Below are 27,886 nucleotides of genomic sequence, written 5' to 3' on the forward strand. Positions count from 1 at the left end.
ATTACTATTTGGAAATATTCAGAGGTTAAGATTTTTTTCCCCTCCCAATCCAGGGTTTTGAAAACTATTTAGCAGAATTAATTAGTTTTGCATTTAAGAACAATAATGCTTCCCCAAAAGGGGGAGGGATTGTAACAGTAAAGTAAAAGAAGAAAAGAGAAGGAAGACTATTGAAAGTAACAAGTAGAAGGACAAATGAGATAGAAAAGAAAAATGTCTTTTGTTATCTGTGAAGTTGACATTCATCCACAATAACAGGAAATTAAATGTAGCAATCAGCTATTAAATGCCTACTAGGTAAATAAGGATAAGCATGTCTTATGGATAGCCTCTGCTCATTTTGGGCTTCCTTGGACATTTAGTAGTTAAATAATAACCCTGCACAAGTCTCTTAACACCTCCTCCCCTCCTCCCCCCCCCCATCCCCCACAGTATCTCCCTCCCTAGTACATAATTTTTCTACATCAGGAGATATCACCTGAGATTCCTTATACTGATTGAAGCACAAGTTCTTTGGGTTATTATTTGTGTGCAGTGATCTGTGTTGTAGATACAAGATGAAAAATGATAGTAATAGAATGTAGGGTTAGAAGGGAACTTAAGGTTTTATAGTCTGCCTCAAACCACTCTCCCCCTTATTTTATAAAAAAACTGAGGACTAGTGTGTGACATCCTTAAGGTCAAACAGCTACTAATTAGCATATCTGAGATTTGAACTTTTGGTCTTTGATTTTAGACTCAGTGCTCATTATATTATTCCACAGTGCCTCTCCTTGCCATCAATGAATAAATGAAAAAGCATTTAAGTTTTTCTGTGTATCAAGCACAGTGCTTAGCCCTAGGAGGATGCAAATAGAAAATGAGAGTTTCTTAAAAGCAGTTCACAATCTAATCAAAGCAACAAAGAAAGGAGCATTTCTAGAGTACTTGTTTCTAGTCTTATTAAGACTATTGTGGTAAATTTCCTTTTTGCATGGATATTGTACATTTTTAAGGGTATGGGATGGTTAGCCAGATCTGAATGGCTCTTAAAAGTGTCTATTTAAGATGGTGTGTTGGGAAAAGCCATATTAAATTTGTAGGTAGGAACTGGGGTTCAAAATCACTTTCTTCTGAGTCTGTTACCTTCTTTAACACTTCTAAATGCATAAAAAGAAAGGCTAGCTTAACTAAAAATTGTCATATATCTATGTATATACTTATTCAAGCACATATGTATGTATGTAGGAGGATGCCATGAGGTAAATGGCAGCAGCAGCATAGTATAGAGAATAAAGTAACTTCAGAGTCAGAAGATGGATGAACAAGTACTGACTGGTTTATGTTGGCTCTGTGATCTTAGACAAGTTTCTCAACTTCTCAATATTTGAGACATCTGATGATGCGGGTGTGGTCCCTTTAAGATTGATTATTCCTTTTTTTTCTGTTCCCAACTCCTCCTAGTTGATCAATCCAGGACCTTTTGATTCACAAATCCTGGTCCCTTTGAATTCCAATAGACGATCTGGGCCTGTCCCAGCCCCACCCAGATCTGAGCCAACTTGGGACTCCACCCACAGGCCCCTCTAGCTAAATCTCTCATTATAAAAGAGCCAAGCTGGGACCCTCTCTTTGCAGAGGTTCCAAACATGCCAGCCTTATCTGGTATGGCAAGACCCTCTGTCCACTGGAACCCTATTTCCGGTGCCCTTCTCATCTTTACCTTCACCTGTTTACTTAACTATACTTTAACCTTACTTCCAAACCCCATAATAAACCTCTTTTATCAATCTATCTTTTTGGGCTATAAATTCTTTTATTGGGGACTCGTGCTGCTTCTAGACCTTATTAACTCTGTATCCTTGTGCCGAATGCATTGGGGTTATAGAAGAGCTCTATTTGACTCTCTGTACCCCAAACCTGCTACTAGACCTCAATTAAACCCTAATTTCATTTAGGTACCCCCATATCTAGACCTCATCATTTGATTCTCTTAAGTTGTAGAGGAGGTACAAATTACGGACTATGAGGTTTTTGAAACCCAGAGATTAGAAAGAATTTGTACAAAAACCACACATAAATTTTATATATATATATATATATATATATATATATATATATATATATTATATATTATATATATAAAAATTCTGTGGCAGAGGCCTAAGCTGGTAGAAGTCTTCTATTTTTACCCACTACCTAAGAACAGTAGAAGTTCGATGTTTTAAGTTGAAATTCAAAGAACTATATTAAAATTAAATTCTGAATACTCAAATTATTTTACACATATTTGGTTGAGAAAGTACTTGGATCCCTCAAGAAATGAGATATTTGTAAAGCACTTCACACAGTATCTGTTACATAGTAGAGTCTTGATCATTTCCTTTACCCTCCTTACCTCTTTATAAATATTAAATATATTTCAGAAGATTTAAATTCATTCCCTTCATTTTGTTTTAAACAAAATCTGTGATTGTATTTTAAATTTGTAGTTGTTACAAATGTATAACAAATGTACACTTCCCCTCCCCAACATCTAATGGTTTATTTCAGACATCTAGATAAATAAGAATGTATTGTGTATTGTAAGAACTTTTTGATTACTATACTCCAAATAAATTTACAAAAGATTTTTCTATACACATAGTACTCTTTGAAAAAGCCAGAAATACCCAGGCTTAATTCAAACTTTGTGTTCCCTTAATGCAGTTTTTGTCTCATAGGTAAAACAATGAAGTGATTTCAGGCAAATTGCTTTGAATGTACATGTCCAACTTTTACATTTGTAAAATTGTATTATTAGTAAATCTCTATTAGCTTGCAGGTAATAATAGTGATCCTTTCCATTAACAAGTGTGTATAGGGAACAGTGAGATATATATATCTATCTATTGTGTAGAAACTTTTTATCCAGCAGTGAAAGTCAGGAAGGTGGGGGGAATTTTTCCCCAGCCTCTCATTTTTGTACTTTGTTCTTGTGGCATTAAAGAACATTGATCTAGCAAGTAGCAAAAAGGAATCCTTTAATTAAAGCAAGTGTGTTGTTTTGATGTTATCAATCAGTAGAAATTGAGGGAAAGGGCATGGTGCCAGACCATTTAGTGCTCTTGACAGGATTATTAAATACCTCATATACCTACTATCAGGCATGCCAGAGACAAGGCTACTATAATTTTAAATCATTGTAAGAATTGGATTGATAATTAAGAATATATATATAAAATTCTCCATTTTTATCCCAGACTCAGTATAGTTACTTTATTTCCAAAACACTTAACAAAGATATAGATTGAGAACTAAACAGAAATTCCCACCTCTGACTTTCAAGGAAGTGTTTAGTGATTCTGGGATCTTGTTGTGTTGATTTGGAAATTTTGATATTTTAGAACTCTACCAGAGTTAATTAGATTCTTATCAAAAGCATTACAGCCTGATGTGTGATGGTCTGCCTATAAGACAAATAAAGGTATAGGACCTTTAAGTTGGAAAGGGGAAAGTTAGAAGTTTCAAAGTTTTAGAGCTAATCTGATTCCCTTATTTTACAAAGAGGATATCTATTCTCATTCTTTCCCTCTGATGCTATGCAACTACCTACTGAAGAATTGGCAGGTGAATAGAAATCTACTGACATCTAATCTGCTTTTTGTTTATTTAACTTTCCCCCAATTCAAGTCTCCCTTGTTAAAGCTGTGTCTGGATGAGGAATGTTTTAGGCCCTCGTCTGCCACTCTGGCCAAGGTTAAGGTTATGTCAGTATTAATAGCTAGCATTTATATAGTACTTTAAGGTTTGACAAATACTTTACAAATGATGTAATTTTTTTTTTTTTTTTTAATCTTCACAGTCGTCCTGGGAGGCAGTTGGTGTTATTTTTGTTATTTTGTGGACAAGGGACCTGAATCAGAAAAGTTAAGTGACTTGTTCAGGGTCACACATTTAATGTATTTGAGACTGGTTTTGGACTCTTGTCTGTTGTATATCTCTACCTAGCTGCCTCCAACCATCTTTAACCATTAAAGACCTGGAATAGATCCTAGGCCATCTAGTTCCAGCATCCTCCTCTCCCCTCATAAATTATAAGGACAGAATTTGAGTATAGGTTGTTGAACTCCAGAACCAAGTCCCTGTCCTTTTTCTAAATATCAGGATTTCATCACGTGTCATGTGGACATATTCTCACAGTGTCTTAATAAGCTGTGGAAGATTTTGTAGAAGAAGAAAACAACCTAAGTTTATATTTTAGAAATATCTGTCAGACATGTTGTCATCTCTTTGGAGAGAGTTCCTTCACCTGCTGAATAAAAAAAGATCTTCTCCCAAACAGTTCAACTTATATTTTATAGTAATTGTGAAACAAAATGAAGATGTTCTGTCAACCATAGTTAAAGAAAAATATCTGTTTAAGTTAATGGTTTTCATAATTAGCAAAGAGAGAAGAACATTAGAAGACTATAGCCTTGGTTAAGAAATCTTTATAAAATCAACTATTCCAACTCTCAGGGGTTCTTAGCCTGTTTGGGGAAGGAGGAGTCACAACCCTCTGGGAATCTGTAAAAACAAAATATTCATAAAATAAAATATATAATGCTGAAATATAATGATCTATATCTGTCTCCATATCTATATCCATCTCTACATCAGTGTTAACTGTATAATAGAAATATATATATATATGTAGAAATATAATAGAAATTCATTAACTCTGGATTGAAAACTTCTGCTCTGATAATCTCTTCTTTCAGTCTGGTAAAATGATAAACAGAACTTAGTCTTTTCCTCAAATGGTTGGTAAAATGTCTTCACTCTTAGTTTGCTCACCAAATCTCCTATGAACATCTAGCTGCTGGCTCTGCATTCTTAGGAGAATTGAGTGTGTTTTCTATTTTGATTAAATATTTTGGTAGAGACCTAGGACCTAAGCAAATAATGTCAGTTCTTACATTTTGGTAGCAACCTCAAATAGAAACAATCCCTACAAATTACATTATGACTTAGAAAATTAAGTTAATTTTATTCGTGTGGCAGTATTTTTGTTTGTTTTGTTAAACATTTCCCAATTACTTTTTAATTTGCTGTGGGAAGTTCTGGGGACTAAGGGGCTAGAGATTCTTGAGTTTGAAACCTATACTGAAGGCTATTTACCAAGGTTCATTAGTCTTGGAATTAATAGTAGGAATAATGGTGGTGGTGGTGGTTTAGATCATGATCTCGTGAGTTCACTTGTGTAGAAAATTCTAGGAACTCTCCATTGGTTTTAGTATATGTCGAAGGTCATCCTCATTGCTAAACGCAGGCCAAGTACGCTGGGCTGCTTCTCTTACCATGTAGTAAGATAATGAAATAACATTATTAAGTTATGATTTTTACAATTAATAAAGAGAAGAACATTAGAAGAATATAGCCTTGGTTAAGAAGTCTTCCTGAAATTAATATCAATGTTCCATCCAGACCCCTGGCCTTGCTTCTATCCTGACCTTTGCTATCACTGAGGGAGAGAAATCTTTGAAGAGATGTGACCTGGCAACTAACTTCTTAGAAGCCATCTCTTTTAAAGATTCTGAAAAGAAAGTATTTAACACTGATGTCCTTAGCTACAAGGTAAAATGACTCAACAGAAAAAATGAATATTGTTTTATCAATGCAAATGATATTGAAGAAGTTGTATTACCATTTGCTTTGCATCTGTACCCCAAAGATCACTGGATTTTTTTTTTCCATCTAAGTGACAGCTAAAATCTCTCTTTGTATTGTCTGCTCCTATTAGAATGTAAATTCTTTGGGAGCAAAAACTATCTTGCTTTTCTCTGTTTGTATCCTCAAGACCTAGCACAATGCTTTACACATAAAAAGTGCTTAATAAATGCTCATTCATTCATTCCTTATTCTTGAGACTAGCTTTCTATTTACTATACTTTGATTAGCTTTCTTAAGAAATATGCTGGCTAAGGATTTTTTAAAAGTGGTTAACTGGTAGAAAGTATTTAAGCATTTAATTCAACATAATATGCCTAGGGTTTTGTTTTTGTTTTTGTTTTTAATTTACCTCTGCTGGCCACTCTCCTCTCCCTCTTCTCCTCTCCTATTCTTTCCCCCCTCTCCCAAACTCTCCCCTCCTTCTCCACTCTCTTCTTATTTTAAATCTGATTTTATTTGAGAGGTAAGAGTGTTGGGATTCATTGTTAAAGAGATGATAAATGAAGGCATGGAAATGGAAGAAATCTTAATGCAAAAAGAAAAAAAAAAAAGAGCCAAGATAGATATCTTCATTGAAGAGAGAATGAGGAAGAACTAGAAAAGGTGATGAGATCAAGGAGGAGTAATTAGATGCCAGAACAAAACAGAATATGGAGTGGTTAGTAATGTCTTAATGCAGATGAATAGATAAAAATGAAGATGGAGAAAAGACCTGTGGATTTGGCAACCATAGGCTCATTAGAGTCATTAAAAATGTCCTTTGAGTAGAATAATGGAGAAAAAGACCACATTGCTAGGAATTCAGGAGTAAATGGGGGCTGAGGAGTAGAGGCAGTGAATAGAGAATACTGGTTTTATAGGTTATTTCTTTAGGGGAGGGAAAATTAGACTTTAAATATTTTAGGTCTTAAAATATTTTTTGTTATAATCTCAATATCATCAGTACTGATTGAATTTGGTTTTTAAGTCTAATCACTATTATATAGAGCATTGAAGAATGGTTTCTTTAGATTGAGTATGATTTTAAGTGAGTGCATTGATACTGAAATTATAAATTAGTTCTTAGAATTTGTGCATGAATTCTCCTTATGATCTTTTTCTGTTACTATTTCAGTAACTGCTTTCTAAGAGTTATTTCTATCAAAATTAAAATGGCCTAACATTTGACTAGATCATAAGAAAATAAATGTTAGTTTAAAGTGACTTTGAAAATAATTTAGCTTTTCCATTTTATGGATGAGGAAGCTGAAGATCAAAGAAGAGAAATCACTTCCACTTCTAACTAGTAATAACACTATCTAGAACCCATTTTTCCCTCAATTTCAACCCAACAAATTTAGGGAGAAAAAATGTATATAGATTTCTTTTATTGTAGATTTTAAAGGATATAACATAGGATTCTTTAAGCAAAGAAATCTAATCTTTAATAATCTTGCTGAAGTGTATCTTTTAGTAGTCACGTTTTGTTCCAGGATATAATCAGAGTAAATTTATTCAGCAAATACGAATGCCTTTTTATATTTGTGAGATGCTATGGGGGATACAAAGGTGATTGATATGGTCCATTTTTCTGAGGAGTTCAGAATTTAATAGAAGAGTATTGAACAGGCACTGTGAAATTACTGTTGCTTTGTTCGGAGAAGATATTAAACCACTCCTTTTTTGGTTTTATTGATGGGAGACCTCAAAGTAGTATTAGAAGGAATCCTAGATTCGGAATCAGGAGACCTTTGGTTTGAATCTTGGTTTGGGTCCTTAACTTCTAGTGTGACTTGAGACAAGGCATTGAACTGTACTTTGCTTATCAGCAAAATATGGTTGGACTGCATGGTCTCCCTTCAAATCTAAAATCCCTACAGTTTGAAATTGTAAGCATTATGGACTTGAAAAATCACAAGTATTAACTGTTTTTCTCTGTTTGCAATTCTCTATTAATAATCTACTTTTTTATGGCTCCATGACATATTTTACTTTCTGACAACTATTTCTTGTGAGGTATTACAACAGTCAAAAGTCCATCAAAAACCATGAGTTTTTTGATATTTGGTTTTTTTGTTGAGACTTCTCAAAATGATACTAAACTGTTTAGTTCTGAGAAAGTCCTTGTACTCTTGATGTTATATATTCTTTTGAACTATTTTAACCCTTCTCCTGAATTTAGGGATTAAGTGAATACAAGTTTATTTTATTTTTGTCTATGTTGAGAAAGAAATTCCTTGGCTTTTGAAATATCTTCATATTGTAAAGGAAGATAAATATTCTATGACCACTAATAAAACTTGTGTTCAGTTGTTTTTTTTCTTTGTCCGTTGAGCTTACTTGTTTTCTAATATAATAAATTAACCACCTCCAAAATCCTACATTGGTATTTCCACATGATACAGGTAACCCTGAGTTCTTTCCAGTAGAGTACAAGTTCTATTTTTCTCCTTATCCTCTCCACCATTTGTCGTTTTCCTTTTCTGTCCTGTTAACTATTCTAGTAGATAATGAAACAATACCTAAATATACTTTTAATTTGCATTTCTCTGTTCAGTGGTGAATTAAGTGTATTTTTTAATGTGACAATAGGTAGCTGAAAACTTCATATCTTTTGATCATTTATCAGTTGGGGAATGCTCTTATTTTTGTAAATTTTATTCAGTTCTCTATATGTTTAAGAAATGAGACAGGTTATCAGACAAATATGATTGAAAAACTTTTTCACAGTTATGATTGCTAACAGTATTCCCCTCCATCGTCTTTGCCCTCCACCCTGTTGATTCTATTTTCTTTCTCTTCTTTCTTTTTAGGGAGCTTTTTCTTCAGTGAAATTTTATGTCTCTCTTTCCATTTGGCAAATTCTGCTTTTTAAGGAATTCTTTGTGTTAATTTTTTTCAAAACTTACTTTACTTTAATTTGGTCTAGTCTGTTTTTTTTTTAAATTAAACCTTTATTTACAACACATATGCATGAGTAATTTTTTCAACATTGACCCTTGCAAAACCTTTTGTTCCAAATTTTCCCCTCCTTCTCCCCAACCCCTCCCCTAGCTACGTGATAGTCCAATACATGTTAAATATGTTAAAATACATATTAAATCCAATATATGTATACATATTTATACAGTAATCTTGCTGCACAAGAAAAATCAGCTTGAAAAGGAAAAAAAAGAAATGAAACAAAATGCAAGCAAATAACAGCAAAAAGTGAGAAAGCTATGTTATAATCCACACTCTGTTCCTATGGTTCTCTCTCTGGGTGTAGATGGCTCTCTTCATCACTGAATGAGTAAGTGGAACTGGTTTGAATCATCTCATTGTTGAAGAGAGCCACGTCCATCAGAATTGATCATCTTACAGTTTTGTTGTTGCTGTGTATAATGATCTCCTGGTTCTGTTCATTTCACTTTGCATCAGTTCATATAGGTCTCTCCAAGCTTCTCTGAAATCACTCTGCTGGTCGTTTCTTATACAACAGTAATATTCCATAACTTTCATAATACTATAATTTATTCAGCCATTCTCCAATTGATGGTCATCCACTCAGTTTCCATTTTCTTGCCACTACAAAGAGGCCTATGTGGGTCTCTCCTTTAAGATTTCTTTGGGATATAAGCCCAGTAGTATCACTGTTAGATCCAAGGGTATACACAGTTTGATAACTCTTTGAGCATAGTTCCAAATTGCTCTCCAGAATAGTTGGAGGCATTCACAATTCCACCAACAATGTATCAGTGTCCCAGTTTTCCCACATCCCTCCAACATTCATCATTATCTTGTCCTGTCATCTAGGCCAATCTGAGAGGTGTATAGTGGTATCTCAGAGTTGTCTTAATTTGCATTTCTCTGATCAATAATGATTTGGAGCACCTTTTCATGTGACTACAAATAGTTTCAATTTCTTCATCTGAAAATTGTTCATATCCTTTGACCATTTACCAATTGGAGAATGACTTGAACTATTATAAATTTGAGTCAATTCTCTGTATATTTTAGAAATGAGGCCTTTATCAGAACCTTTGCATGTAAAAATGTTTTCTCAGTTTATTGCTTCCCTTCTAATCTTGTCTGCATTAGTTTTTTTGTAGAAAAACTTTTTAATCTAATATGATTATATAATTATCTATTTTGTGATCAGTAATGATCTCTGGTTCTTCTTTGGTCACAAATTCCTTCCTCCTCCACAGATCTGAGAAGTAAACTATCCTGTGTTCTTTTAATTTGTTTATATCATTCTTCCATCCAGATCATGAAGCCATTTTGACCTTATCTTAGTGTTAGGTGTGGAACAGTGCCTAGTTTCTGCCAAATTAGTTTCCAATTTTCCCAGCAGTTTTTGTCAAATAATGAATTCTTATCCCAAAAGCTAGGGTATTTCTTTGGGTTTGTCAAATACAAGATTGCTAGTCATTGACTATTTTGTTCTATGAACCTAACCTATTCCACTGATCAACTAGTGTATTTCTTAGCCAGTATCAAATGGTTTTGATTCCCACTGCTTTATAATAGAGTTTTAGATCTGGTACAGCTAGCCACCTTTATTTGGTTTTCTCTTCATTAATTCCTTTGAAATTCTTGACCTTTTGTTCTTCCAGAAGAATTTTTTTCCTAGGTCAGTAAAATAGTTCTTGGGAGTTTGATTGCTATAGCACTAAATAAGTAGATTAGGCAGTATTGTCATCTTTATTATATTTGTTCAACATATCTAAGAACACTTGATGTTTTTCCCCTTGCTTAGATCTGACTTTATTTGTGTGGAAAGTGTTTTGTAGTTTTGCTCATATAGTTCCTGACCCTCCCTTGGCAGATAGATTCCCAAATATTTTATCCTTTTGACAGTTATTTTAAATGGAATTTCTCTTTGTATCTCTTGCTGCTGGATTTTGTTAGTGATGTATAAGAAAACTGATGATTTATGTGGATTTATTTTGTACCCTGCAACTTTACTAAAGTTGTATTACTTTTAATAGGTTTTTAGTTCATTCTTTAGGGTTCTCTAAATATACCATCATCTCATTTACAAAGAGTGATAATTTGGTTTCCTCATTACCTACTCTCTAGTCTGATTTTTAAGGTATTCTTCAGTATTTTTTTGTGTCTCCTTCACTAAGCTATTGATTCTTTTTTCATGATTTTCTTGTATGACTCTCATTCCTGTTCCCAGTTTTTCCTCTACCTTTCTTAATGTGATTTTCACATCCTTTCTCAGCTCTTCCATGGCCTGAGACCAATTCTTACTTTTCTTGGAGGCTTTGGACAAGGGAGGTTTGATTTTCTAATCTTTTGAATGTGTTTTTTGATCTTTTTGTCACCATAATAAAACTTCCTATGGTCAGAATTTTTTCCCCTGTTGTTTGCTCTTTTTCTCCAGCATTTTTCTTGATTTTTAACTCTGTTAAAATGGGGTTTTCTTCTAGAGTTTAGAGTGCACTGTCCCAAACTTCAGTACTTTTATCCATTGTTTTCAGAGATATTTCTTAGGGATCTATAAGTTTTCAGTTCTTTCAAATTAGTTTGATGTAAGAAACTACTTTCCTGGCTTGGGTTGTGGTCTGTGAGTGACCTCAAGCATTCTTTTCTTCCCTGAAACTGTTTGGAAGTCCCCATTCCACTGTAGCTACAAGCTCTGGTCTTCTAGTGTTCCTCCTTGACCTGGGATCGAATGATTTTAAAATTCCAGTCCTAGGGATGCAAGGAAAAGTTTATGATCTTTGTATTTCAAGAACATATTTTCCATATTATCCCAGTTTGCCTTTTTAAAAAAAATTCATAGCAAAAACCAAACATCAGCAAACAAAATCACAGGGAACTTTGAAATCCCTCAGCTTTTTTTTTTTTTTTTTTAAACTATGCATCTTGTTAGAGAAGTGGAAAATTCCAAGAAATCTTGATTTTTAAATTGGTATCTCTGGAGTAGCAGGGTATTCAGTGTTGTAATACCTGTATCATCTTTAAATATTTAAATTGCAGACTTTGCTTCTCAAATTAGAGCCTTTGCTTAGTAGTTTTGACATTTTATAACCTTGATTTTTAGGCATTAAATATTCATCTGTTGAAATCACAATAGAAACCTTTATTATTTTTTTAAAAAGAAAGAAAAAAAAAACCTAGCGGTATTCTCTGTATATATATGTTCATGTGCACATACATGTGAGGAAACTTGAAAGATGCTCTCACTTAATCATTGGGAATCACAACAGGTTTATCATTCAGAAAATATTTCTTGAAGCAACTTAGTGTATTAGAAAGAACTGTATTTATAATCAGGAAACCTAGGTTTAAATGCCAGCTTTGCTCCTTAACTGACCATTTCAAACTATAAGTTTGTTTCATTATCTGTTAATTTTTTAAAACTGCAATACTTGCACAGTTGTTGAAAATACAATAAAACAGTAAGCATAAAGTACTTAATATTAAAATATTATATAAATGTCAAATTTTTTTCATTACTACTTAAAGCTACCTTGCCTGAGACTGTGGGGAAACATTAGAAGAATTAAATATAATTTATACCCTTCAAAGAATTTTATAGTCTGACAAATCAGACATTTGACATAAGGTGAGCCAATATTAAATCTTTTCTGCTTAGCCTGATATAATATTTTCATAATACGTCTTCCAAACAGTTTCCTGAAAATTCTTCGTATTACCATTTTCCATTTGGTTAATGATATATGCCCTGCTGGTTTATCTGCTTTTGCTCAAGACATTTAACTAATTTTTTTTTTCTCCTGAGCAATTTTACCAAGACCTGAGCCTCAAAGCTGTCTTCCCAAATTGGGCAATCCACTTTTCACTGACTTTAGTCTCAGCCCCAGAGAAATTCTGGGGGGACAGAATTGGCTCCAGATGGATACCAGTCCTCTTTGTTTAGGAATGGTAAATTCACATACACCCTAATATCCTGCATTTCCATCTATTTGCTACTTGAATACTATGGATACATTGGTGGCTGTAGTCACAACAACCCTGCACACAGGCAGCCCAGACCATAGATAGGGTCATATTTTCACTGGAAGCAGCAGTGGAATTTGGTAGCCCCCGAGTGTCTGAGCAACCTTTAAAGGATTGCCTTCTCACCTCTATTGTGAAGAGAAGGGCCTAAAAAAGGTGCCCTAAAAATTGTCTGCTTACTCAATCCTGGCCTGATATTACCACAGCAGGCAAGGATCCCATCCTGTGGGTTGAGATGTGCTATTACATCACAGTGCTGAAGTACTGCCATTCCAACCAGACTAAGGTTCTGCCTTTTGATTTTCCATGGCACAGGAAGGGTGGGAGTTAGAGTTATTTTTGAAAAGATTGTAGGTCATATTGTTCATTCCTTCCATGAGTATATACAGTTTGAGAGGTTATGAGAATCTCAGGAATTTTTCTATCTCCTCTTCCTCATTTCAAGTGAACCAGAAGCTTATAGATTATTATTAATATTGCATCACTATGATTGTCAATCGATACTTACAACAGTACTCTTCACTGATACAGATAGCATCCCATTTATGGCTACTTATCACCATGTGGAAAAGGTTGGATAAAGGTTCTCCTTACAGAAAATTATTTCTGTAAGGGAAAATCTTGCCTGACAAATCTCTTAGAATTCTTTGAAAGTTTGAATAAACATATTAGACAAGCGTCTGAACATAATTTAGACTTTATAAAAGGCCTTTAGCAGTACTTTACATTAAAAATTTTTTAAAAATTGAGTTGGAAGTATTGCTTTAGGGATAGAGCACAGACAAACACAAGGGAAAAAAAGGTTGGCACTGTTATTAATAAACCACAATTTATTTTGTGGTTATTTTCCAGTCAGAAGTTATGAATTTTTTTAGGGAGATTCTGAAAGTCACCTGGGAGGATAAGATATCAGACATGAGATCCTTTCTTGAGCTAAACTGCCAAACATTCAAACTCTACTGCAGAGAGCACAACTCTGTGGGCTGGCCAAATTGTTCAAATTTCAAAAAGACTATTTTTTGGAGTACTCACACTGGATAAGCATTTACAAGGTGGTCAGAAAAAGCAAAACAAGGATACTCTCAGAATCTCTCAAGAACTTTAGAATTGATTGTATAAAATGGGAGACATAGCATAGGACTGCTCAGGATAGTATGCCATCAGAGAAAGTATGGTGCTCTATGAGCAAAGCAGAATTGAATTAGCTCAGAAGAAATGTGAGATGGGCAAAGTTAGAGAATCCACTCCAAATATTGATAGGTGCTATTTGTATCTGATCTGTGACAAAATATTCTGAACTTGTAATAGTCTGATTAGCCAAAGTCAGATACAGTATAACTTGATTCTAACATAGTGATGACATTTTAGTCCTCTTTGACAATGAAGGATAATAACCAACCCCAGTCAAAGACTGATATACCCACACATAGTACAGAAAAGCTGTATGGTGTATTTGTGCAGAATTTACTGATTACAATTTAGTACTTGGAATAATTTCCTTTGATTCACTGGTGAAGGAGGGGTAGGCTTTTTGTTACTGTTGTTCTGAAAAGGTATGTTCAGTGTAAATGCAGATTAAATATAAGAATTTTCCATTTATTAATTATTTATTACCAGAGAAGCTTGAAAATGCTTTTGGCTACAAATTAAAAGAGTTATGTGGATAATTATGAAACTTAACACTTGACAAAATAAAAGTTAATGAACTAATATATAATGAATATAATATATTCTCATAAGGGAAACTAGGAATATTTGGGGATAACTTTGGAGGTTGAATTTCTGAAGGGCTAATCTATATGTATTATTGGACTATTCTATGCTTCCACGTGCTCTCCCCTCCTCTCCTACTGCCATCCTCTTTGCCATGTAGTTCCGACTTGCCCACATTTTTTTTTTTTTTTATCATCAATGAGAATTCAGGATTAACACTAGATTAAAGATGAGTTTAGGTACTCACAAGTAGAATACTCCTTGAATATCTTCACCTTTTACTAAGAGGATGGTGAGAATGGCATACCTATCTACTTTGATTTTCCTTGCCTTTTCAAGGTTTCCTATGCTCGCCCAAGTTCAGCTTCGATCAGGGATGCAAATTTATATGTCAGTGGACTTCCGAAAACAATGACCCAGAAGGAATTGGAGCAGCTCTTTTCCCAATATGGACGAATTATTACTTCCCGTATTCTAGTTGATCAAGTTACTGGTAAGTAATTAGGCAAGTAGCTGCTCTGTACAGTTTCTTTCACTCTCTTGGTCTGGCAGATAATGAAATATTCTGCCTTCCAATGCAGTGATCTTGCCTCCAGAACATATCAAAAGTATATTTGGGTCAGAAAATGCAATTTTCTGCTGGAATTGTTCATAAATATGCATGGACAAAAATAGATTGTGATGTGTAGTGAGCTAGCTTGAATTCTTTCTACCCTGAAGGTGGAGGTTTTGAATCTTGTTTCATGGCTTGTAATAAATTTATCTTTGCTATAATGTTCCTTTCTAAGCTGCGGTGTGAAAATAGCTCCTTATAGAATACTAATATACAATCTTCTTTTTATCTTTAAAAGAAAGAAGCAACATTTAATGCAGAGATATTCAGTTGGTTCTCTGAGGGTAGGATTCCACTGGACCCAAACTGATTATTGTTGTTGGGGTTATTTTTCAAGTTGCATGCTGCACAGCGTGAGCTTATGTTATATCTAAGGTCAATAATTAAAAGTAGAATTTAGTCTGCTTTAATGTAACTATTAACAAAATGGGAATTGGCAGTCATAGGATATATTTTTCAGTAATGAGGTAGAATTTAAGGGAGACGTTTTTGACACGAATTATTTTTTGAACTAGAAAAAATTATTTCGATCATCTTAAATTCACTTCTCTGTTTTCCTTGTCTGTAAAATGAGGAGATTTGATTAGATAACTTGAATTTCCTTACATTTTAAAATCAAAGATCCTATGAAAGAAAATTCAAGATTAGCAGACTTTGAAGAAAATATTGGCATAGGTGCTTTTTGTCCATATGAACATCAATCTGCTTAATAGGAATCTTATCAATAGCCTTCTAAATAACTACTTTTTGTAGTACATAGTAAATTTAAGTTTGTTCTCCTTTACTCTAGGTGAAAGAATAGTGAATGGCTTAGATGGGAAAAGCCTATGCAATATAGGGTTTTCACTTTACTGGGGAAGACAAAAATTGTCTAATAGTTATGCATGTGAAAGCAAGGTCTTATTTTTCTCTTCCTAGTTCCTTTAACTTCTACCATAATCCTCTTTGTTCCTGTTAATATCTCACTTATGGTTATGGTGAGAAATAGTCTATTGTTAATGAGGTTAAATAGTAAATATAATCCTTGAAATCTTTATACAGTCTTTTAAAAAAAGAGTTAATGCATCATTATTTTGTACATTTTATTTAGTTCTAATAATTTATCCTTGGTGAAGGAATGAGTTAGCTATAATCTTAATATGGAAAGAATTTCCTAATTGAAATCCTAAGATAATTTACAATATTTATATAGAAAAAAATATCCAATTCTGTCAACTAACTCTGAGGTCTTATGAACAGTATTCTATTATGCAACTAATGATTTACTTCGGTACTTCAAATGATGCATGATACCTTGAATATGAGTATTCCTTTCATTTGACATAAATTATAATTCCTCCATGTTTGTAAACTGATTGACAAATAGTAGTCTTTCTCCCCCTCTCCCCCCCCCCCAAAAAAAAAAAGCAGCTGATGCTACTTGGATGATAAAAACCACAGTCTTTCTCTGGGTCTTGAAACTTGTCCAGCTTGATGTAGGACATGCCTAAAATTTATTTTCTACTGGCATATTTGAGACCTCTATCAATGAAGAGTTATATTTGCTTATTGATCAAAAAAGTTTTAGGGATATTAGTTTGTTTATAAAGGAGAACCACTTCGTGTTTTTTCTTATCACTTAAATTCTTAGAATGTTAGCTTCTAGAGGACACGTAAATCTCTCTCCCTTCTCCCTGCCTTCCTCTCCCTTTTTGCTACCCCTTTCTTCCTCCCCACCCTGTATATATACGCACACACATATATGCACACATACAGAATAATTTAACTTTATTACCACCAGAGAGGTTACAAGAAGTTCATACCAACTGGATAATAAATTTAAAGTATTACCCATGTCTGAATTAAATATGAAAAAATAATTTCTCTTTGTTTGTAAAGGAGTTAAATGAAGTAATTGGTAAGTTAGATAATTGGTAGAGTAATTCCATAGTAGTCTTACATCTTTCCCTCCCCCTTCCCTTTCTCCTCTCTCCCTCTACTTTTTCTTCTTCACCTCCTTTTCTCCCTCCCCTCTCTGCTTTTCCCTCTTCCCTTCCTTCTACCCTCCCCCTCCTCCTTGTCTTCCTCCTCTTCCTCCTCCTCCCCTTCTCTCTCTCATTAATTTTTTGTTTTCAAAAATTTTGTTTTTCATTTGTTTAGTGAACGCCTATTGTGGAAATTCCTTCTACCGTATGAAGATTTGCATTCCAATTTATAGTTTATAGTTTTTATTACTAGGGAGAGTACTGAGAACCTAAGTAATTTGCCCATGTGCAGCCTAGAACTCATTTCTTCTTAACTCTTCACTGTTCCTTTATCCAATGAATTTATTTCTATCAGCAGTTTATAAGTAAACAATTAGGATAAGAGAAGAAGATTAACGCAAAATGTCAAAACCTGCTCACTTCAACAAGGCATTTGCCAGTTAATTGAATACAATACAACTTGCATGTCTACAGATTTAATGATATTGACAGCAGTAGCCTACTGGAAAAATTCAGTAATGTCTCAAGATGCAAAATTATAGGAAGCATTTTTCATGGTATGATATATTTACAGCACATTGCAAGGATGAGAGTTAGTTTGTAGTTGAAATCTACACTTCTAGCCATTGAAATATTAAACATTTAAACTCTTGATGAATCATTCTTTTTCCCTCTGCCATGTAGCTTCCTTTACTTTATGATGTAAGATTTAATATGTATCTTCAGTTCTTTAGAGTGGTTTGAGAATCCTTTTTAATAATTACTTCATACAGTGTTAATGACGTATTGCAAGATATGTTAAGCACTCAGAGAACTTAATGTATATAGATATAGTCCATATTTAGGGAAAATATCTGAATTGTGTATGCTTACTTTGGAAAAAGAGAAGTTCCAAATAAAATACATGGTGGCACTAAGAAAAAAAAAATGACAGCCACTTAAAAATTCAAAATTTGTACCTTTGAGAATTAAGTTGGTGACATCTGTTAAAAGTTCCTTTTCTTTCTGCAAGCAAGTAATTAGCAAGTAATATCCCCAAAAAAGAAGACACAGTAGCTTTTGAACTGTTTCATCACTTAATGTTAGCTAAAGCAAAGAAGGGAATTTAAGCTTATGGCATTCTATTCTTAATGTAAAGTGTTTCATTTTATTTTCACAGTTAAAGCAGTAATAATTCTGTCCAGAATATTTTGACTTGCCTTAATCTTAAATTAATTTGAATTACACTTTCATTTAAACAAAAACTACAATTGCATTGCTCAAGAAGATAGCAAAGATATCCTTAAAAAGGCAGTTCATTTTAATTTCATCTACAAAATTTGATTATTAGCTATTATTATTTTTATAGCATTTCTATCCAGATGATGCCTATCTTCATTTTATGTTGTTTTCTTTAATCTTGTTCTTTTTATCTGTCCTATCTAAAGTAGAAGTGGGTTTCATGGGATCCATAACACTTCTGAGTGTGGCTGAACCAGATTAAAATAAATTGGAAAACATTTGTCAAAATAAATGCAATATATTATTATATGATATAATATTGCAAATAATATTTATATGGTTATAATTTATTATTATATCTATAATATAACCATGTAATATTTATAATATATATAATACTGTATTATTTATTTTGGCAAATATTTTCCCATTTATTTTATTCTATTAAAATATAATAAATATATTAATTATAATTCTAACATAACAGAATAGAATATATTAATATATTATATATAACAAATATAAGTAAAAATAAATAGTTACAATGTGGTTTTCTAACTAATTATATACCCAAAGAAATCTTTATATGGTTTATTTGAAGACATTTTTAAAATTTAGATTTGTGGATCATTTTTTAAAAGTAGTCGTTTTCACTAAATTGTACCTTCATGTAAAATCATCCCTCAAAGTATCTTTTTGCATATTTTAAACATAACTTTATTTTATTTTATTTTGCTTAAAAGGAAAATAATTCTGTAGTTTTAATTTAGTTTCTTGGGGTAGTTAAGTGAATAGAGTTGGGGTGCCTAGAGTCAGGAAGACTCATCTTCACAAGTTCAAATCTGGCCATAGCTCCATGCTAGCTATATGCTCCTGTTTGCTTCAGTTTTCTCATCTGTAAAAATAACTAGAGAAATCAGTGGTAAGCCAATTCAATATTTTTGCCAAGAAACCCCCAAATGGGATTACAGAGTCAGAGTGATAGACAACTAAATGACAAAAATTTAGTTTCTTAGTTACTATTTGAAGACCTACTTTCAAACTCTCTAAGAATTTAGTATTATTTACTGGTAGTTATTTGATTTCTAGTGTTATTGCTATTTTGGCCCATTATATTGGATCCACATATTTAAAAGTAATAAATAATAAAACAGTATTCACTCGATCCTACTGCTTCATGATTTTTCTTATTGATGATTGTTCTCATCAATAAGAGTAATTTGTGAATATGATAGTATGGTAATAAAGGTAGGTAGTTTTTTAATACTCAAATTTCTTCTTAGCAAACAACTTTAGAAGAACTGTGAACCTGACCTGAAATGGTATTATTAATATTTAGAATATATTTTCTTTTAATATGAAAATGTAAAGGTGAATAGGATTTAATGGACAACATTTGTATCCTTGAGGAGGGGGAAATACATTAATTTCCCCTTCCTATCCAACACAGGAGTATCAAGAGGTGTAGGGTTTATTCGATTTGACAAGCGGATCGAGGCAGAAGAAGCTATCAAAGGTCTAAATGGCCAGAAACCTCCAAGTGCCACAGAGCCAATCACTGTCAAGTTTGCTAACAATCCAAGCCAAAAAACCAATCAGGCCATCCTCTCTCAGCTGTACCAGTCTCCTAACAGAAGGTATCCAGGACCACTAGCTCAGCAGGCTCAACGTTTTAGGTAAGTTTGATTTCATTTTGGGCCCAGCTATTGACACCAAGATCTTTAAGGCTTACTGGCCATTTCTTCCAGTGAATAATGTAATCTCTCAGGCTCTCAAATTCCATATTTACCATGAAATTTTCTTTAGTAGGTATAGAGGTTGTGTCATGGGAAAACAGAGAACAAACTTAGGAACAGTGCATCTTATAGATAATGTGGTAGAAGGAAAGCACTCTTTGTTCTAAGGCATTCTTAATCCATAAAATACTTAATCTCTGATTTTATTTTAATACTTTTGTACCTTTTTGTTTTGAAGTTAACTTCTTTGCTTTGTCTATTAATCTATCTATGCAAATATAATTATATCTATAGCTGCAAGTAGGATTTTGAGTTCTTTTCTTTCATTTTTAAGCCCTTATTAGAATGACAATTTTGATGGTATTATTTACCAAAATAAAATAATAAATAAAAATCAAAATTTTTTTTCCCAATGCTAAATTGACATTTAAGCCATGTTGTTTCTATGTCTAAACATATATATATATATCTCAATTCTCTTTTTTGAAAGAATGCAGACAACCTCATGATTTTCATGAGTAAGGCAATTCCTATTTGTCTAAGCAAGTTAAATACATTTGGCCATATAGGAATTGCTAATTATAATGCCACCCATTCTCACTCTAGCTTTATTGATTACAAGTGCATATTGATTTTCTTTTCTTTTTTTAGAGTGGATTAGGTGGTTATATATCTGATATACAGAAATATTATATAGTACTAAGTTTAAATGCATATATAGGACTAATAGAAATGAGTAGGGAAAAATAATAGTGAATACTAATGATAGTTCATTCTAAGCTATTTGTGGAACTTGACTTAATTTTTTCTTTTAAAACTTAATGGAAATAAATGCTTTGTGAAAAGGAATAGAATCAATACTTGTATTTATAAAAGCATTCAGTTTTAATTTGTTACAGAGAAGCCCTTCCAAACAGTCCTTTTCTTTTGAAGGGATAGAATGGGCCCCAAACCTGCCTTTTCACACGGTGCCTGAGTGTTTCCTTTCTCCTGTACTTCAGCCTTTCCTTTTGTGCGGAGAGGAAAAAAATATATATTTTTTTAGCATCATAGCTAGGAGTCAGATTATGAACAGTGAATTTCTTTCCATAGCATTAAATTAAAGAATGATTCTTGTAAGATTAAAAAGAAAGAATCCCTCACATTGTAAAGGGATATAATAGAAAGAATTTTGAACCTTTTCTCCAAGAAAAATCATCTCTATTCAAAACTCTCTGGGTAGAGAAAGGCCCTTGGGTCATAGCAGAGCTGGGTATTGAGGTAAGGAGGAGACTCCTTATATTTTTATGCACACTTTAATGATGTTAGCATTTATATGGCACCTTAAGCTTTACAAAGTGCTTCCCAAATATCTGATTTTATTCTTCAGCAGCCTCATGGGGCAGGGGAGAAAGTGTTCTTATTATTCCTTCCGTATCTTTTTGAAACCAACAAATAAGAATTTTAAAAGTTTAGCAAGAAGATAAATATAATTATTTTGAAGTACTTTTGGATTTCCTTTTTTAAGCTCCAATTTTTAAAAAATAGTTATTTCTTCAGAAAAGTGACACCTTTAGAGTTATAGCTTAAGAACTATTCAGATTACAGTTCTGAACAAATAGACTCACATAATGTCATTCCTGTCAAAGTTAGAATTGTGCTTGACTTGATTTTCCTTACCTTAAACTGGTGTATAAAGGGACAATAAAAGATCAGGTAACAAAGGGATCAATTGTGTTGAGCAACTCGGCATTCCACTTCATTTGAAGTTCTATTCTTGTTTCTTCTTAACCCTAGTTTTTGTTTTCTTATCTCATACCATCAATCTCTCTACATACTTGTCTTAGACAAGATGTAAACTGATAGTGATATCTTAATCTAAACATGAGCTGTAAAAGTTTTTCAATACTTTTTATTCCTAGGACTTAATGTTTAATTTGTAAATTTGAAATCCCTAACTCCCTTTTTGAATAATTTTATCAATCTCATTATTTATCTTATCACTTAAAAAGAATCATTTCCTCAAGATTATAGGTAAATTGAGTTCTCTTTACAATCTTTATGTGTTGTTTTTCATATACTATGTACATTAATATTTTGTCCCAGTATCAAGGGACTCATCAATTCTCATCAATTTTGTGGATTTTGTTTTTAAAAAATAGCTCTTTTAGTGGAAGTGACTTGAAAGATTTTTTTTAAAGAGCAATATCTTTTTCTAGTAATAATGTACCTTAAAATTTTTTAACTATTGGAAATTTTTATTTATGAATTTTAAGAGTTGTTGAGAGGAGAATTATTATGATTGGAGGAGTGACATGATCTACTTGAATTATTTCATTTTTCAAATTATGTTAAAATGAAAAATATGTACTTCAAAGTTATGTTTTTAATATCAGACAACTTAGTCTGTCATGCCATGTGAAGAAAAGCTAGAAAAGGAATTATTTTAATAGGAATAATGTACTTCGCTGGCCTGACATGAGCATTTTATTTCCCTCAATTTAGAAAATAAGCTAAGTATGTTACACTGATTGGATGAAGAATCTAATTTAAACTCTATGATGATTTTCTAGATAAATAGTGAATGTAGTTGAATTAACTTTCAACCAGATTTTCCAATATCTTTTCGTAAGCCAACTTTAATTTTCTTCAGTTTGATGTTTTATTTGAGGGGTGTGCACAAAAATCATTTCCATATGTGTATTTTTAAAAACCTTTGAAAAGCTGCTTTGTTTTAATGCAATTTCCCAATAAGAGTTGCAGATGATTGGCATGCTGGTGGTATTGTCACCTTTTATAAGGGAAGAAATTATAATGGTTTTTAAGTAGTCTTGATGTTTCTACAATAAGCTTCCAGCTGTTTATTTTAAAAAATACATCATGACATTCAACAACAGATTTCATTTAAAAATGGAGATGGTATAATCCTGGTATCCTTTAATATAGAAAATCATTTTGAAGTTGATATGTATAATCTTTCCTATCTCCTATCCCCCTTAACTTCCATTTAAAAAATAGGTTAGGGTTCTTTTTTTTTTTTTTTTTTTTTTTTTTAAACCACAGGGTCCTCCCATGTTAGGGGTTATGTCATTTCATGGTCCCTTCTTCACCAGACTTTGTGTCTTGATCATAACTTTTTTCCCTCTGTGCTAACTATGTACACACCACTTATATATACCCACCCCCACACATACCATGTACACATGACATTAATTAGCTAATAGATATGTATCTCTAGATCCCAGGACAACCCTTCTCCCTTGCAGTGCCTGTGTCCTCTTCCAACTGAGAATCAGTATCAACTTGGATGTTTCTTGCACCTGGGGTTTTTGCCTATTTGAATAAAGGGTAGACAGTTGAAATAAAAAGAAACATTTATGTTCCAAAGAATTGTATTGGCACTACTAAAGCAGTAGAGTTGGGGGTGGAGGGAGATGGACAACATTACGAAAATCTTCAAAAAGTCCTTAGGTAAATGTTTTTTTGTTTGCCAGAACTTAGAGACTTTGGGCTGTTGAAAGACTTTGCAGGACTGGAGGAATCTTTCTTCTGAGATTTGATCCATGACTCAGTAGCTTTTTTCTCTTTCTCTTCATGGCCTTGATTTGGACAGTGATAATAATCTCTTGTTACTTCTAGTTGTGGCTACTTTTGGTAGTAGATTGTAAAAGTGGAATCTCTGGCATGGATCCCTTTTCAGGCATGTGGATGCTGAGATTCTATTTTGAATGAATTGAACACCAAAGCACACATTTGAAGAATGCTTTTTAAAGTTTCTTCAAGAGGAGCCTAAAATTTTTCTAACTTTAATAAAGAAAGTAACATTTTTTGGAATTTTTAAAGACTTGTCATTCCATTGGTGGAGGTGCTTATTCAATAAACAGACATTCATTCTGAAAAAAAATTAATCTAGTGTCTTACATTCTATTCACTAGCTTTGTGGCCTTAAGTCAGTCCTCAGAAGGCAGACACAGAACTGGCAGCTCCATCTGTGCCGGAAACCTTTATGGTGCTCGGCTGCAAAAGCATTCAGGGATATCTCAGTATCTCAAGGGTAGCACTAGATGATGGTGGGAATGGAGGCTCAGAAAACAAACACCAGATTAGTTGTTTTAACTGTCAGTTAATTTAGTTTTCTTAAATTCAGTAGATTTGGGATACATGCATGAAACAGCCTCCAATAAAAAGATGCCATATTTTTCTACTGTAAGTCTGAAAAGCTCATCAATTCTGGTTATATGGTCTATAAATTAAGCAAATACCCCCAAAAGCCCCCTTTCATTCTAGATTAGATAGTTAAGTCAATGGAAATTTAATGTATTTTGACAATTTAGTAGCTTTGAGGAATTCATTTTTTTTCCTGAAAATGATAAGTTTAATTCTTTGCATGTGTTTTTTGTTTTTTTTTTTAATCAAATTCTACTCTTTGATGTCAAGAAAAAGAAAAATTGTCTGCATAGACAGAGAGAGAAAAGAAAAAGAAAATCTGATAGTTTTTGCTGATTCTGAAGGCAGTGTATGTTACCTGGTCCCTGAGTCTGTGCTTTGAAAACCCGGCCTTTCCTTTTCAGATCCAGAAATTAGAGTGAATACTTTCCTATTCTACAAATGGTTAAAAAGTTAATATGCCTTTTTAAATTTTTAAAACAGAAATGTGAATTTAATGAATTGGAATTATTCAGTCAGAGAAATCATTTTGAGTATTTTATTTTGGAAGATAAATATGGTAGTGGTATCAAGATTAGGTATATCACTTGTTTTATTTACCTTCATTGTCCTCTTCAGAAATAGAAATATACTGAACTTTTCCTCAAAGTAAACACAGAATTAGAGGAAACAATAATGTGAAAGGCATCATGACAAGATGTTTAAGTAAAGCAAAGGACAAACATTTTAAATTTGAATTTAATTGGAAAAAAAATGTCATGACATTTTAGTCCTCTGTCTTTGATGTTCTCAAGAAAAATCTTCCCAATTTCTACCACATAACTTCTAAAATCTTAAGCTTTGAGCTTTTTGTTTTCTTTATCCCAGGAAACATGATGTGGTAGAAAGAACACTGGGAAATTTGAGATATGAGGATTCTACTTCTGGCTCTATTACTGACCGTGTGATCATAGGCAAATCAAGTGACCAATTGATCGCAGTATTTTTCTCTGTAAAATGACTGGGCTGCAATGGGGTGACTGTTTTCATGGTACTAAGTTTAAAAAAACCAGAGGCAATCTCAGAATTTGGAATGTCAAGTCACAATCATCCAAGGAATCTAGAAGTTCTGTTTTTCTCTCCTTCATCCTCTGTACCCTTCTCCTGAATTTGGTGTTTAGAAATGAACTAACACCATAAAGTCTTCTCACAAGAGGCACTGTACTAGTTACAATGCAATGTTTCTCAACCAGTCTTCCTCTCAAATCCCCAAATTTGGGGTTGAAAAGAAGAAATTAACTGTTCTTTTTAGATTCATTAATGCTAAAATAGTAATTAAATCTTAGGGAAAATAAGTAAAGTCTCATATTTCGCTTTCCCCCTTCCCCTGCAACCTTGGAGGATTTTGACCAGAAGATTACAGTGGTGACCATTTGGTGACTGTTGGTACTTCCTTTGCTGGCACAATGTCACATGCAGAGTTGCACTGACCTGTAGTAATAGGAAACTGTTGTTTCTGTAGGAAACAATGTCTGCTAGAAGTGCCAATGGGCACTGATGTATGGGAATGTGTACCTGTTCTCACAGTCACATAGAAAGGTACCATAATATGTGTCACTACTGTGTTTACTGCTGCTCTGAGGCTTTACATACACATGCTTTAAAAATGCATTCAAAGGCAATGGCAATAACAAGCCAACCTTTCTTAAGCATGTAGGAGAAAAAATAGAAGACTGAACAGTTTGCTAAATGTGTGTTTTGCAGGTTGGACAATCTGCTCAATATGGCTTATGGCGTAAAGAGGTAATGAAGAATTGCATTAGGTTCATAATATTCATAATTGTTCCCACCTTAATTGATTAGTTTGCATTTAATTTTGGAGAAAGAGATTATCTTTTTTCTTTCTTTATGTGTTCATAAGGTTTGTGTTGGGTTTTATTTTGCATGTTCAATTGAATGAAATGCTTCTTTTGAAGCATATCTGATTCAAGGAAATTTTTCATACCACTGGATGCCACTGAATCTTCAAAAAACAAAAACCAAACACCATTGTTTGTTGTATATTGCATTGCGGCGTTGTAGCATGTTTTGGGGTATTAAAAACTGCTTAATTCATCCATCAGCTCTAAAATGTTCATGGCTGTTGTGGATAGTAGGGGTCAACACTGAGTCTGGCAACCATTCAATTAGCAGTTTATGATTCCAAATTACCTCTACTGCTTAGCATGTTATTGCAAGCTATAGATTATATTTTGTTCAACAGCTTCAATATTTTTATGTATATGTGTTGGGGTTGGGGGCAAGGAGGTTGGGAGATAGCTAAGAACTTTGAGGGTTGGATGCTAAGGGGCAAAACAGGGGAGAGATGACTGTAACCAGCTTCCTTTCTTGTTCTTGCTTTTGTTTCCTGATTTGTTTAGTAGGTTTTCTCCAATGACCATTGATGGAATGACCAGTTTGGCTGGAATTAATATCCCAGGGCATGCAGGCACAGGGTGGTGTATTTTTGTGTACAACTTGGCACCAGACGCAGATGAGAGTATCCTGTGGCAAATGTTTGGGCCCTTTGGAGCTGTCACCAACGTGAAGGTCATCCGTGATTTTAACACTAATAAATGCAAAGGTTTTGGATTTGTGACTATGACAAACTATGATGAGGCTGCCATGGCAATAGCTAGCCTAAATGGATACCGCCTGGGAGACAGAGTATTGCAGGTGTCCTTTAAAACAAACAAAACGCACAAAGCCTAATGAGTTTATTGTCCTCAGTCCATTTATATATGAAAACTACAACAAAGGCAAGTTAAGAGAAACTTTATACATTAGTAAATGTCTTTGTAAGTCAAGTGTTGAGGTGGGGATAAAATAACTACTTAGCATCCTAAGAAATATGTGAGTTTTTTTATTGCTAGTATTTGAATTAAAACTTCTTAATATCTTTATGTTTGAATATGGACAAGAGATACAGGGTTTTTACCTGTCACATTGCATTCTATTGCCTTCTTTGAAGAAGGTGGACCTTTTAAAGTGTTTCAGCTAAGGGAAGAAGTTTATTTATTTATTTTTTTTTTTACATAACTGCCTTGAACATGTGAGTAAATATTGAGGCTTTGTGTTATAACCCTTAAGTTGGTTGTGTTTCTTTCACTTCTTTTCCCAGTTTGCTTTGTGTTTATTTTACATTTATGCATTGCTATTATGTCTGTTCAAGAAAAAAAAAGTATTTTGAAGTTTACATTTTATTTATAAAGTTTAAAACAGTATTTATTTTGTAATTATGATTTCGGTTGGGGAAGGGGGGGGGCTACATTATAAATGCTTATTGTAAGAATACTGGAGAACTTTTCGTAAAGCAGTACCTTGCCAAAGAGATAAGAGCCTCTTTGATGTGGGTTTAAAAAAAAAGCATCTATTTTTATAAAAAAGAAAATTTGGAGAAACTTTTTACTGGTCCTGGAACAAATATTTTGACTTGAATACTTTGAGAAATCTCTTCATATGACACCTAGTGAGCTTTTAAAACTTACCAGGAAATTTGCAGTGGTTGGAAAATTTAGAAAGATTTATGACATAGGAAAATACTTTGGAAATCTTTGTAATTAAAAAAATAGAATCAATGGGAACACTGTTGGTTTCATTTTTGTAATCATCAGTGGAATGTCTGATCATCCTGGTTATTATGTGATAGGTGGCTCACGTTGATTTGTGATTTTGAAACAAATAAAAAATTTACAAAAAAGAATATATGAGAAGGCAAGAAATTTAAATTACCAAGAGATGGGGGAAAAAAATCTGTTCTTCCTAAAGAATTCCCTTCAGATAGAGCTCAAGGTGTTTAGTGATGTACTTGCAGTATTGTTTAAAGAATTGTTTTGTCTTAAAGAAAAAAAAAATGTTGCACATGA

General features: G+C 33.2%; 1 protein-coding gene across 8 annotated transcripts in view; it reads left to right on the forward strand.

Annotated features, from left to right (window-relative positions):
- ELAVL2 (ELAV like RNA binding protein 2) overlaps positions 1 to 27,171 on the forward strand; it is a 92,441-nt gene extending 65,270 nt beyond the window's left edge. For 3 of the 8 annotated variants that reach the window (XM_012542707.2, XM_023497356.2, XM_031943461.1), the window contains 4 exons: positions 14,662 to 14,815; positions 19,571 to 19,796; positions 25,746 to 25,784; positions 26,405 to 27,171. In XM_012542707.2, coding sequence (XP_012398161.1) covers positions 14,662 to 14,815; positions 19,571 to 19,796; positions 25,746 to 25,784; positions 26,405 to 26,732 — 747 coding nt within the window. In that variant the 3' untranslated portion in view covers positions 26,733 to 27,171. Of the gene's footprint in view, positions 1 to 14,661; positions 14,816 to 19,570; positions 19,797 to 25,745; positions 25,785 to 26,401 lie in introns of all 8 variants that reach the window. The other 5 variants (XM_003761398.2, XM_023497355.2, XM_031943454.1 and 2 more) reach the window with 2 other exon arrangements.
- The last annotated feature ends 715 nt before the right edge of the window (positions 27,172 to 27,886 follow it).

The sequence above is a fragment of the Sarcophilus harrisii genome, chromosome 1, assembly GCF_902635505.1.
Source record: "Sarcophilus harrisii chromosome 1, mSarHar1.11, whole genome shotgun sequence".
NCBI lineage: Eukaryota > Metazoa > Chordata > Mammalia > Dasyuromorphia > Dasyuridae > Sarcophilus > Sarcophilus harrisii.